Source organism: Quercus lobata, chromosome 2, assembly GCF_001633185.2.
Source record: "Quercus lobata isolate SW786 chromosome 2, ValleyOak3.0 Primary Assembly, whole genome shotgun sequence".
Taxonomy (NCBI): domain Eukaryota; kingdom Viridiplantae; phylum Streptophyta; class Magnoliopsida; order Fagales; family Fagaceae; genus Quercus; species Quercus lobata.
The window spans coordinates 78422392-78436628 of record NC_044905.1 but is presented as its reverse complement, the minus strand read 5'-3'; the positions used below and the strand labels follow the sequence as shown (position 1 = coordinate 78436628).

Sequence of the window (14237 nt, the reverse complement as noted above, 5' to 3'; positions counted from 1 at the left end):
AAAATAAAAACAAACAAACTTAGTAGAAAGCATTGCAAACTTGGGAGAAACTTTGAGATAATAGCCCTAACAAAGAAGGAGAAGAGAGGGGAAATTTCAAGAATGGTGGCATCAAATGGTGGCATCGAGCAATAAAGGATGGTAACAGCAAGGGACAGAGGTTGAGGAGTGAGGAAAGGGATTGAGGGGAAGACATGCTGTTCGGGAGGCTAACAAGAGAGATAGGGTGAAGCTATAAATAAATCTAACTTAGGATTCAAAATTAAAATTAAAGCTTAAAATGATGTCATTCAAGAGTTTATTTATATTTTATTTCAAATTTTACTATTACTAAAACGATGCCGGTTTTGAGCTTGATACTTGTATTATTAAAAAAAAAAAAAAATTGAGAAAATTTCAATCTATGGTGTCCGCTTTTGATGATAGCTATTTATTATCATATCAAGACACCAATCAATTTTTGATATAGTCGGAGATTAAACATCAAATGTCTTATATAATCATTAGAAACTTTATCAATTGAGTTAACTGGAACCCATAAACTCGTATTAAAATTAATATTAGGCCTAAAACGGCATTTTAGTATCAGTTAAAACATAAATTGGGTTACGTACTTACGTGGGAAGTAAAAAATAAATTGGGTTACGTACTTGCGTAGGGTTGGAACTTGGAAGTGAATTATGAATGTGTTTGGGGATTGGCGGATCAGTTTGTTTGTGATATGCTTAAGAAATTTTCTTACCACTCTTGACTTGAGTCTTGTTAGAAACATCAGGAAACTACAGGGCCTTCCAAAAAAAAAAAATCATGAAATTAAAGCCACGTGTTCTCATCCTCCGAGGTTTGTGTTGTACACACGAGACCCCTTGAATTTGTGGCCAAGAAAACATAAAGCACAGAAAACAAATTTTTTTTCTTTCTATTTGTGTTGATGTCTTTCACTCACGTCTGTCCGAACCACACCACATCCATGGCTTCTCTCTTAGCTAACGGTACTATTTCTGGCTTTTCTCCAAAACCCACCTACGATTCACATAATCTCCCAAAAGGGTTTCACCCAAAACCCCAAATTCCAAAATTCCCAAATTTCAAAACCCCAACTTCGAGGCTCTTCAAGGTCCGAGCAGATGTCGGGTATTCGGGTCAAGGTACAAGTTCTAATCTTTCTTCTTCTGCACCAGGTAAGTCTTCGATTTCAACAACTACAACTACACCCAGTGCTAGTGAGAAAATCCAGGAAATTCTTCGTAACATAGAGTACGATAAGAAATTTGGTTTTAATATAGATATTGATTCGTATTCGATCCCTAAGGGGCTTTCTAAGGAAACAATTAGATTGATTTCTTCGCTTAAAGAAGAACCTGATTGGATGCTTGAGTTTAGATTGAATGCTTATGAGAAATTTTTGAAGTTGAAAGAGCCCAAGTGGTCTGATAACCAATACCCACTTATTGATTTTCAAGATATTTGTTATTACTCTGCACCCAAGAAGAAACCTGCTTTGAATAGCCTCGAAGAGGCCGACCCGGAACTCATTAGGTACTTTGATAAACTGGGTGTTCCTTTGAATGAGCAGAATCGATTGGCTAATGTTGCTGTTGATGCCGTCCTTGATAGTGTATCGATTGCCACGACACATAGGAAGACATTAGAGAAGGCCGGTGTGATATTTTGTTCGATATCAGAGGCTATTAGGGAGTACCCGGATTTGGTTAGGAAGTATTTGGGGAGGGTGGTGCCTAGTGAGGATAATTACTATGCAGCGTTGAATTCAGCTGTGTTTAGTGATGGTTCGTTTTGTTATATTCCAAAGGACACCAAGTGTCCAATGCAGATTTCGACTTATTTTCGGATTAATGCATTGGAAACGGGGCAGTTTGAGAGGACGTTAATAATTGCGGATGACAGGAGTTTTGTGGAGTATTTGGAAGGGTGTACTGCGCCTTCATATGATAGAAACCAGCTTCATGCTGCTGTGGTGGAGTTGCATTGTGCTGAGGATGCACAGATTAAGTACTCCACAGTGCAGAATTGGTATGCTGGGGACGAGGAAGGGAATGGAGGGGTTTATAATTTTGTTACAAAGCGAGGCCTTTGTGCTGGGGATCGCTCAAAAATATCCTGGACCCAAGTGGAAACAGGGTCTGCCATCACTTGGAAGTATCCGAGTGTTGTTTTGGAGGGTGATGATACTGTGGGAGAGTTCTATTCAGTAGCTTTGACGAACAATTATCAGCAGGCAGACACGGGTACAAAGATGATACACAAAGGGAAGAACACTAGGAGTAGGATTATTTCTAAAGGTATATCGGCTGGGCATTCAAGGAACTGCTATAGGGGTCTTGTTCAGGTTCAGTCAAAAGCAGAAAATGCTCGAAACTCCTCTCAATGTGATTCCATGCTTATTGGTGACACTGCAGCTGCCAATACATATCCATACATCCAGGTAATTTCTTTAGTTTGTTTGTATTAATATTTCTGTTTTTAGTATTTTTGATTGATTACTCATGCTGATTATTTTGGTTTTTTAATTTGTTCGAAGAGCTTTATATGGAGTATTCTGTATTCAGATCCCACTTTCCTTCCTTCCCAGCCCAATGGGGTTACTGGATGTCATACTTGCATTTCTTTTTATCACTGTGTGGTCCTACTGAAACCTACCCTTAGATATGTTCACTACATACAATTTAAATGCCGCCCCCCCCCCCCCCCCCTTTTTCTCCCAGTTTATACAGGTTGCCACACCCTTTGATGTTCTTTCAAAAATTATAATTTCTTTTATTAATTTTCCATTTTTTAAAAAGAAAGTTGCATACACCATTTATATCATGCTAGTTGGCCAATTGGGCATAGTTGAAGACAAGGTGCCAATATTGTTTTGGAATCTACCTAGAGGTGTGATTTAAGTTAACATTAGTTTCAAAGGTGGCTGTCTTGCAAAGTACACAAAATCAGGGCAGGCAAGCTATCTGGATAGTCAACGAGTCAATTAGGTTTCTGGGAAAGATTAGAGATATTATTGTATACATTAACTGCTTCAATTATAGAAGCATTTCTGTACATAAAAGAAGTTTTCTGGGACAATAAATGACTAGCAACTACAAGCCATTTAGGAAAAAAAATGACTTCACCTAAGCATTTAAGAGATTTCATTACATCTGGACAGGATGTTTGTATCTTGTATTGTACTTTATTTCATTGTTTCATTTCATGTTTGAGGAAGTGGAGGCAATTAAGACTCTGGCATTCTCAATGATTGGAATGTTGGAGTTGCCTCATTGCTCCTCTCTTTTTATAATTACTTCAAGTTCATGCAAGGGATATGGACTGAGAATTATCTCCATGTCCTCATAGTCATAGGGCAGAGACAGATGAGTGAGTGAACTCTGTATATGACTTATTATCTGAAAACAACAACAATTTCTAATTTCAATTTACCAAAAAAGCATTAAATAGTCTGCAAATTAGGGTTACTGAGCTATTAATCTTTACAGATGTGTATAATTGCTTCTTTTTTATTCTTCTTGCTTTCATCTTCTTCCTCTTTTTCATTTATATTTCTTGTAGTCCTGTATAAACCCTTCCATTTGGTCATGGAAGGTTTGAAGTTTCTGAGGTGGTTTACTAACCCAATGTATCTAGTTCTTATGGGTCGGTTTGGTAGGGAGAATGAAAAATTGGGGGATAGAGAACTGGAAGAATAGGAAATTTATGAGTTTTCCATATGAAACAAGGGAAAACTTCATTCCCTCCCCCTTTTTCCTTCCTCCATATTTTCCTTCAAACCAGACATACCCATTACATGTGTCAGTCTATTGTCTACTGCAGTTTTGGGTCATAAACCTGAATGTTTGTTGAAAGTGCATATGAATTTGGACATTTTTTCTTTTTCTCCTTAAAAAAGATATCATCCAAGTTGAAGTTATTGTAAAATATTGAAGAAATTAAATCTGGGACTAAATAGATCCTAGAGTCAATTATCAGTTGTGCAATTGGAATTTTTTCCGTTTGACTGATTTGACAATTTTTTCTAGGTGTCTCATCTTTAGTGTTTGCTCATAAATATTTGATGTATGCTACCCATGTACACCCCCGGTGTACCTCAATTTCTTTATTTATCAAAAAAAAAAAAAAAAAAAAAATGATGTATCAGGTTTTGTTATTGCATATTCAGTGATAAACAATTGGAGTTTCTTTTTTAATAAGTAGCATTTTATGATATTCAGGAAGAAAAATGAAGTAGAATTTATGATTGTTTTCATAAGTAGCATTGGATTGATTTTTGTATGGAACACAATTTTTCCAATGGTGAGATCAGGAGATTTGATATATCCAGGAAAGGTTTTTGTGGGTGGTGAAATTCATTAGAGAAATTGCAATAGAGATTTTGATGCATCACATGGGGATAGGGTGGTTACTTTATCTACATGTCCAATAAACCAATTAAGAGAGTTGGAGGTTACTTTGATTTTGATGTTATTTTTTAATATGATACATGAGAGTGAGTAAAGTTTAGCACTGATTCAGTGCTTCCTTTTATATAATACTAGTATAGATATTACATTTGGAGTATCTCCAAACTCTAAAAATCATTTACATCAGTTCTCAGTTGTTTATCTTGTTTCATTCTCCCACAAATGACTACTATTTACCAAATTTTTTTAAAAAAAACTAATGTCTACTGAGTTTCATGTCTACTTCATGTTTATAAACATACCATTTTTATTTATATTTGCTGCACTTCAAGAAGATACTGACATATTAAAAATAAAAATAAAAAAGAAGGAAGGGACTGACATACTGTTTCTGATCTGATGGTATAATATTTTGAGATGGAAGTTAATACATTTTTTGCAACTTATTCTGGTATTATGTCCTTCTGAATTGTTGCTGCTTTTTTGTATCAGAGGAGTTGTCCTCTGTATTTATTGACCTTTTAACTGGGTTACACTTTAAAATAGATGGAGTTGTTACAAAATCATAAGTTTTAGGTGGGAGAGTGAGATCATGGGTTCAAGACCCATTCTCTGTGCTTATGAATTAGAAAAAATAATAATCTTAAAAAAGAGCAGAACTATTTATCTATTTGCAAAATTGCAATATCATATGGTAAAGCTTCTTATAATCTGTCTTTTGGACATGACACAATGAAGGCATCATTACCGTCATCCTAGAGAGAAGAGAGGAAAATAAATGAATAAATAAACAATTGAGCTTGTTTTTGGTAGGACAATGATTGATGGAATTATGTCACTTCCATTGGTCCACTCTAAATGCTACTGCCATAACTTTAATGTATATGATGATTACTGCTATTCTTTTACACAACTGAATCTGAAGACCAGGGTGGGGAGAGAAAGGATGTGTTTTTTTTTTTTGGGGGGGGGGGGGGGGGGGTAAGTGGCGGTTGGGGGTGTTGTTTAGTTAGAGAGTTCGCTTCAGATAGCTAGAAAACTCATTGTCTGTGATGTGAATCACCTTGGTAAATTATTAATGAAAGATAAATGTTTTGCAGTATCTTGTTGAAGTTCTTCTTACACCTTATGTGTTGAAACTGTTCATCCTTATGTGTGGCTTATACTCTAAAATGTTTTGACAGGTGAAGAACCCCACTGCTCGAATTGAACATGAAGCCAGTACCTCCAAAATTGGTGAAGATCAACTATTTTACTTTCAGCAGAGGGGAATTGAGTATGAGAAAGCCATGGCTGCCATGATTTCTGGGTTTTGCAGGGATGTTTTCAATGAGCTTCCTGACGAGTTTGGTTCTGAAGTGAATCAACTAATGAGTTTGAAGCTTGAGGGATCTGTTGGTTAGGTAACAAGTAGGTTTGTGTTGAAAAACTTGCGTTTGTTGGAGGAAATTTAGGTCTTTTTGGTCCTGAGGTTTAAGAATGTAAAAGTCTCATATCATATCGACCAAATATTGATACTACACGATTGGAGGAACGTCACTACCGTTACTGTGTACATAATGTTGCTTGTTATAAGTTAAATTGCTTGTTGTATAATAAAATCTTTTGTTATATATTAAGTTGCAAGTCCTTATAATCGTTTTTATGGATCATTAAAACTTGGATTCATTTTTTCCTTTTGAAGGAAATGAAAAAGGATATTGTGATTTTGTGCTTTGAGATTTCAAATATTTTTGCTACATGAGGGTTATGATTGTGATAATTGTTGCGTCCTTAGCAGTTCAAGATAGCTCAATTGAGCTTTGAAACCAGACAGTGAAACTTCCATGGGATTTTGGCGAATTGATGTTAGAAACATAACAATAATTAAGCTTTAGAGTTCCAATCGATCTCTTAAAAGTTACCATGGTTTTTTAGTAAAGTTATGGTGTGTCTTTATGTTAGAACTTCTTTCCCTTTTCCTTGTGTGTGTGTGTTTGTTTCTAAAAAAAAAAAAAAGGATAATTATCTTACATTGTTTAAGAGGGTATTTTGTGTGTAGTATAGTTTGTCTCACTTTCTCTTAAAGTTACCATAACTTTTGAGTGGAGTTGAACGTATTTCCCTCTCCCTTGTGTGTGTGTTTGTTTTTTTTAAAAAAAGTTCCAATCGATAAATTTATCTAACTAATAAAACTTAAGAAATTTCAAAATAATTAACCTCAAATTTTTATTTTTTACAACATGATTAACTATGTTCTAGTCAATACGTTTAGTTATGTATCAAAAGAAAAAAGGCTTAATTATTAAATTTGTTAGAACAATAAATCAATTATACAATTATAATTGAACAGTTATGTATCAAAAGAAAAAAGGCTTAATTATTAAATTTGTTAGAAAAATAAATCAATTATACAATTATAATTGAACAAGCTGCTAAATTAGGCAATGATAGTTATGACACTCAAACATTCAAATATTCAATAGCTTTATTTTACTTTAATTACCACTCTAAACGAAAAAGAAAAAAAAATTGATTAATCATACTCCAACAATTAAGAGCTTGAGCTCGAGCTCGATTTGTTATTATGGTAAATGCTAAAATAATCGAGATTCAAGTGATAGGTCAATGGTAATAATATCTTTTATGGTATCGCATGTTGGTGGTTTGAATTTTATCTCTCCTCTCCCACTATTTACTTATCTCTAAAAAATAAAAATAAAAAAATAAAAACCCTCCAATTATCTTTCTCCTTCACTATCTACCTATTCCACACAAAAAATAAAAAATCCCTCCAATTATCTTTCTTTGAGTGATGAAATTATTTAGTGCATCATGTGTACTATACCCTCTTCCCATATGAATGTGGGTCCTATTTATGAGTTCTGTATACAAGATTAGTTCTTATTTGTGAGAGGAATAATAAATGTGTATGAAATAATTTCTATTATGAAAACTATTTTGAGTTGAGGTAGATGGGTTTTTCTATCAAAATCCAATAGTAAACAACTAAATCATAGTAGAATAACTCATAATATCTTTTTTTGAGTTGAGGTAGGTGGGTTTTTCGATCAAAATCCAATAGTAGATAACTAAATCATAGTAGAAAGACTCATAATATCTTTTTCTTAGGTCTATAGAAGGTCCATTAATTTTTTAGATTACACAAATCCAATAGTAGACAACTAAATCATAGTAGAATGACTCATAATATCTTTTTCTTGAGTCTATTGAAGGTCCATTAAGTGTTTGGATTACCCAACTAGTTCTTGTTAGAAGTAGGATGTGATTTCAAGTATCTTATTTCGTGACAAAAAGCTTTATTATTTAACACCCATGTAACTCCACAAAATGGAAGAAGCCTTTTTTTGGCAAAAAAAAAACAAAACAAAATTATACCTCACCATCCAAAAAAAAAAAAAAAAAACTCTCACACACACACAATAGCATGCCATAATTGCCATTGCCACCAAGAAGGTCTCCCGAGAAAAAAAGAAGAAAAAAAAAAGAAAAGAAAAGAAAAGAAAATGAGCTTTGAAAAAAGAGTCCAAATCTTCCGTCTCATCAATTATGATCCACTTCATACTCCACCAATAAAATTTGGACAGTTAGCCTCTCTCATTAAATGAGATAACTCTCACTTTAACACTCATGTTACTGAAACGTTAACGTTAAAATCCCTTTCTTTTTTATCTTTTTTTTTCTTCCGCAGCTTTATTTCTTCTCTGTTTCGGCTTTTGGTTTCTTTTTTTTCTCTTCTCCATGTGGTTTGTCTCTTGCCGCAGCTTTTGGGATTGATTTGGACTCTTCCCAAAAAGAACTTAAAAACTCAAATAAGCTGAAGCAAATAAGCAAATTCCAAACACACTATTAACATCTTTTTATTTGATTTGAATTTTGAAAAATCCAATATTATATTACATTTTCTTTTTATATATATCATGATTGCAAAATTTCAAGAATATCAATGATCAATAGCAATATCATCAATCAAATATTTAAATTTCAAATTTTTGTAATTTAAAATTATGTATAAAAAATAAGTTTATAAATCAAATAATAAATAAAATCCAATTGACATAACATGTGTATTAAGAACATAAAGAGCATACAACCTTTCAGTTAGATTTTCAATTTTCAATTTTCAAAAAATATAGAATTTTTATGTAGGACAGGAAGTAACTATGGCTTGGACCTAACCAATGACCTATACTTTTTGCATCCGGACCTAACTGTAGGTAATCAGGTTCCCAGCATAATTGAGACCCCAATGTTAGGGGCTTTTCTCACGCTCAACAATATAACTCCTCAATAAGCCTCGAGCAGTCTTCTGGTGCCTAGTTTGATGCCTCGATTTCCTGGCAATTAAAAAGAACATAAGAATTGGAACAAAATACTAACCAACCTAAGCACATGCATATAGCGCAACTATGTACAATTACAACATAAAGACCAACTCCAAATCCAATTATGAAAAATGGGAGGGAAGGAGGGAGGTTGAGCGCATGAAAGTGTGAATGAACGCAAATGTACTTGCCTCAGCACATCAAGCAAGCTTGCACACTGATATGCTAGTGATAGGTGGGGTCGCACCATGCACAAAGCAAGAAGTGTACGAGACATCCTCACAAATTAAGGAATTTTAACTCTCAAATCACCACACAAGGACGCATGCATAATTTTCCAATACCTCAACATCAACACAATCACAAATTCACAATCAATACCAATAACATTATCATGCTTCAAGGGTCACAAAACTGACCTCTCATCAGTTAACCATATATTATTTTAGGAATAGTACAGCAGAACCAAGTGAGAATCAGTTCAAGATACTAATTAATGTGATTGGAATGGTACTGGATAGTTAACCTCCCCCATCCAAGGTTTGGTGTAAGTCAAGACAAACTTCAATAAGAACTCCTTTAAAAAAATAAAAATAAATAAATTAAATTTGAAATGAAAAGACAAAAATTAATAAAAACCCCCCACCAAAAAAGAAAGCCAAGATTGAAACATTTGAATAATAATATGACCAACATATTTTCTCTACCCACCACTTATAAACAACCACAATCCAGATTTTCCAGCAAATTATTTGTTTCAATAAATAGTATTCTTGCTCTTTTCCCCCTATGTTATCAGAAGTATGCCCACTACAAGCACACACAGACAGACATTTCAAATACACCAACATCAACAAAAGATTGCTCACTAGTCATTACCAGTAATATTACCTTGCTTAAAGCGTACAGAGAGTCAAGGTCACAAAACCGATGCACATTTTAAAAAGCAAGGGTGTACTAAAGGATAAAACCAGAAGAGAAGCAAGTGGCACAGAAGAGGTATTAAGCATAAGCATACAATCAACAGGAGAGCGAAAATCATACCATGACAGAGAAGGATTCCAAAATCCAACATATAAAAGGAGCACAAAATAAAGCATATGAATAATTAAGAGGGGATGAATGTTAAGTAGGCTTACATGTTACAGGAGATAGGCGCCGATGCAGTCAGAGAAAATTTTGCATTTGGATGGCTTTGACTTGTATATAGAGAGATGAGTATTGAGGATTTTGAAGCGAATGAATTTGCAACGATTTGCTATAGTGTCATCTACATCGGTGTCATCATGGCCGTCGAGATCATATGTAACCCACTTTTCCCACAAGTCAAGATAAATACTCTGTCGATTAACTCTTGAAACTTGAAAAGTGGCAACAAAGATGCGCAACTCCTTAAACTCCGCCACAGCAATAGCCATAACAACACAGATAATCCCGTCCCCTAGATGAACAAAATTAGGACGGCAATAGGCAAATTCAGGAGGGATGTCAACGGGTATAGGAACAGATTGACAATGACCATATGAATAATGCAGGAAGTAGGCACACAAGCAGTTGCCGTGTTGATCATGGCCAATGATGGCCTTATCTCCTCGGGCACTTAATTTTATCATTAGACCCATGCCCGCAAATGGAAATGGAGCATAAATAGCAAAGTGTGAACAGCGAAGCCATTTTTTGGTGGGTATGTCGAAGGTGTATCCCACACTAAAAGGACCACAAACAGAGATCCTGGAGTCCATCACAAAATAATCGAAGCAAGCACGAGCATTGTAATGCCATGGGGCAAAACAGCAAGGTTCATTAGGGTTGAAAAATGGAGGGGGAGGGAGAGGTGACCACTGTTGGGTGGATGGGTCAAATACCTCAAAAGTAGGGCTGGGTAACTCCTCAAAGGGCATAAGGGGAATGCCAGCGAGGGCATAGAGCCTGCCCTCAATTTCCACCAATAGGGGGTCAGATTTGCCAGCGCTTAGAGGTTTCAGAGAAAAATTGTTTTTCCTGTTGTTGTTGTTGTTCTTCATCTTCTTCTTCTTCTTGTTTATGTTCTGGAATTCAGGCTTGGGATCCAGAGCTGGGTTGGTTTCCAAGGTGAAAATCCAAGTGCTATATTCAGAACTCTTGAATAAGCCACCAACAAGAATAATTTTGGAGACCATAACACAGCAATTCATACCGTAGGGGAGACCATTACCTCCAAGAGTTGCGAATCTATTCCATTTCAATTCTGAATATGAATTGCATCCTTCTTGTTCCTTGGAACTGGAACTTGGACTGGCACTGGAGATGGTTGGGTATGAAATTGGGGTTAATGTTGAAGTGGGTAAGCTGCAAAGAGTGACACTGTCACTGTCGCTGGAGCTGCCGCAACCTTTGGATTTGGATTTAGATATGTATTCATATGGTAGAAGTTGGCTCAATTTGATAGAATAGATAATGTAAGAAGGGTAGCCTTTGCAAACAGAGACACACGCGTACAGAGACTTGCTACCATCTACTTTCTCTGGAGGCAGTCCAGGTCCGGACAAATCCACCGCCCTAGCCATGGCCAAACCCTAACAATTCATACAAAAAATAGAGTAAGTACGATTACACTTATACATAAGAAATTAAACCCTAATAAGATACACACAAAAACGTTCTATAAACCTCTTTAGAATTACATATTTTTTAAACCGTTGGATTTAAATAAATCCAACGGTTAAAAAAAGACCTTTATTATTACAAATATTCTTATTATGATCTCATTAATTACCCTCATTTATTATATTTTAAACCTATCTCTAAACCCAAAAACGTTACACTCCGTTTCTCAAAAAAAAAAAAAAAAAAAAAACCAAGCCGAATACTTTATGAATAAGATATATAATCAAATAAGGAAATACCTTAAATGAAAAACTACTCAATTCGAATACTTTTAAATTTCTCATCTTTGAGAGGAATTTAATCCTTTTAGCATTTCAGAAAGATAGCCGGAACCACATAAGTACTTAACTTCTAACAGATTCGAAGCATTCAATGAAATAGATATATTGCTAGTATTGCCATAATATGAGAGTCCACATAATATAGGAGAATCAACCATGACTTTTACCATATTGTCACATGACAACAATCCCAATGATTTAAGATGATGATGACGACTTGAAAGCTTTATTCTTTTCAGCATATAACAAGAAGTTATCTCTAAGGTCTCAAGGACTGGAAGTCCAGAAAGATGGTCATGAAGCCACTTTTCTGTTAAGTGTGGCATATCTAGATTTAGCTTTTTCAGATTTTTTAAAGGAAGCAAGTTGAGCTCGGATATATGCTTCTCCGTTAACATAGATAATGAAGATTTGATTCTTCCAATTCAAACCTCTCAAGGTAATTGTTGTGAACCTTAATTTCCACAAGTTTAGGAAGATTGAAAATCTTTATACATAATTTCCACCATTGTGTTCTTCTATATATATATGGCGTAATTTTAGTTTTTTTTTTTTTTTTTTTTTTTTTTTTTTTTTTTTTGCAGACAAGTCAAACGTTTTTGGGTTTAGAAATAGATTTAAAATGTAATAAATGAGGGTAATTAATGAGATCCAAAAAAGAATATTTGTAATAATGAGAGTTTTTTTTTTTTAACCATTAGATTTATTTAAATCCAACAGTTTAAAAAATGTGTAACTTGAACCCATCTATATATATATATCAATCCAAACCCAAAGCAACATAGCACATAGCACATAAAATAAATCTTTCTTTTTTAAAAGAAACAAGGCAGACAGGAAGCGAAATTGAAATTTTAGAACAATAATCTTATAAATTGAATGCATTTTGATTTTATCAACACTATTGGCCATCTGTTGGTGATTGTGTAATTAAAACGGTTTTGGATTTTCTTAATCATGGGAAAGTGCCACCAAAATTTAATGAGACTCATAGTTCTTATTCCTAAAACAAAAAAATCCCACCAAGATTATTGAATATCGTCCAATAAGTCTTTGTAATGTGGTGTATAAATTAGCATAAAAAACCCTTATTAATAGACTCAAGAAAATATTGCCCTATCTTATCAATGATACTCAAAGTGCTTTTGTGCATGGCAAATTAATAACTGACAATGTTTTAGTTGCTTTTGAAACTATGCACCATATTAGCCAGAAGAAGAAAGGAAAAGTGGGTGAGGTATCTCTCAAGTTGGATATGAGTAAAGCTTATGATAGAGTTGAGTGGATTTGGTTGGAAAAAATAATGGAAAAAATGGGCTTTAATGTTACATGGAGAAGTTTGATGAAGCAATGCATTTCCATGGATACTTATTCTTTGAAGATCAATGGAGTACCAAGTGGTTCTATAACTCCAACTAGAGGCTTACGTCAAGGTGATCTTTTATCTCCTTATTTGTTTTTGATTTGTGTTGAAGGGCTTTCTACTTTAATTAAAAAATCTGTGGAGAATGGGGTGTTACATGGGGTTGCAGCTTGTAAAAGTGGACCAAGTATCTCTCAATTAATTTTTGCAAATGATAGTTTAATATTTTGTAGAGCTTCCAAGGAAGAGTGCGAATCTTTGCAAAGAATAATTGGGGTTTATGAAAAAGCCTCAGGTCAACTCTAAAATTGAGCAAAAACTTCTCTATTTTTTAGCAAAAATACTCCTAATGATGTCAAGGAAGAATTCAGATTGAGATTTGATGCTCAAGTGATTCGCCAACATGATAAATATCTTGGTCTTCCATCTTTGGTGGGTGTAAAATGTGCTCCCCCCTAGATCGAGGGTTTTACATGGAGTCGCCACTTATTTAATTTAAAAGGAAAAACAAGAAAACCTTTAATGAAAAATACTTCTGTTGTATTAATGTATATGACAATTTACATCGAATTTTGTAACAAAAATTTACAATGCTTTTTGTCCTAGATACAATCTAAGAAAAGTAAATTACATTGCTTTATTTCCTAGTTACATTCTAAAAAAAAAAGTAAAATTGTAAATACAAGAGCATTGTCTAGAACCCTTGATCTTGGTTCGGAGGCTAATTTACGAGATGGGAAGGGATTAAGCACCCATCTCGCCCGGTAAAACCGGTCTCCTAGGTTAAGGTGGCCAATGTCATGTCATGTCAAACAAATACAAAGAATATGTCATATAAACATGTGATTTGCAAGAAGTGTAAATAAATATATGTTAGAGGAATTTGACATGAAGAGAAAAAAAAATAAAAATAAAAATAAAACTTGTTAGATAACAAAAAAATGAAGGTAATGGCATGTTCATCCAAGAGATCAATATAAATAAAGAATTCCTAGCCTAGACATATTCATCTAAGCATGTGAGGGAAAACAAAATTGTCATATGATTTGACATCAACATAATTGCAAAGAGAAGCAAATAAAAATAAAACCTTTAAGCATATTTGATCATCCAAGCAATTATGAAGAGAAGTAAAAGAAAAACCCTAGACATGTTTATCTAGGCAAAATCAAAATACTTTGACATGTTTGTTCAAGCATTTAAAAAT

General features: G+C 34.2%; 2 protein-coding genes across 2 annotated transcripts; one reads left to right on the top strand and one right to left on the bottom strand.

The window, feature by feature from the left end:
• The first annotated feature begins 887 nt into the window (after nt 1-887).
• On the top strand, nt 888-6130 carry LOC115976735 (UPF0051 protein ABCI8, chloroplastic). Its single transcript, XM_031098197.1, has 2 exons — nt 888-2446; nt 5600-6130. Exons 1-2 carry the CDS (start codon nt 932-934, stop codon nt 5816-5818), a joined length of 1734 nt encoding a protein of 577 aa, XP_030954057.1. The 5' UTR covers nt 888-931; the 3' UTR covers nt 5819-6130.
• A 2431-nt stretch (nt 6131-8561) lies between these two features.
• Nucleotides 8562-11291, bottom strand: LOC115978314. The gene is made up of 2 exons (XM_031100333.1): nt 9880-11291; nt 8562-8752 (listed from the first exon to the last, which is right to left on the bottom strand). Exon 1 carries the CDS (start codon nt 11284-11286, stop codon nt 9883-9885), a length of 1404 nt encoding a protein of 467 aa, XP_030956193.1. The 5' UTR covers nt 11287-11291; the 3' UTR covers nt 8562-8752; nt 9880-9882.
• Between the last annotated feature and the right edge of the window lie 2946 nt (nt 11292-14237).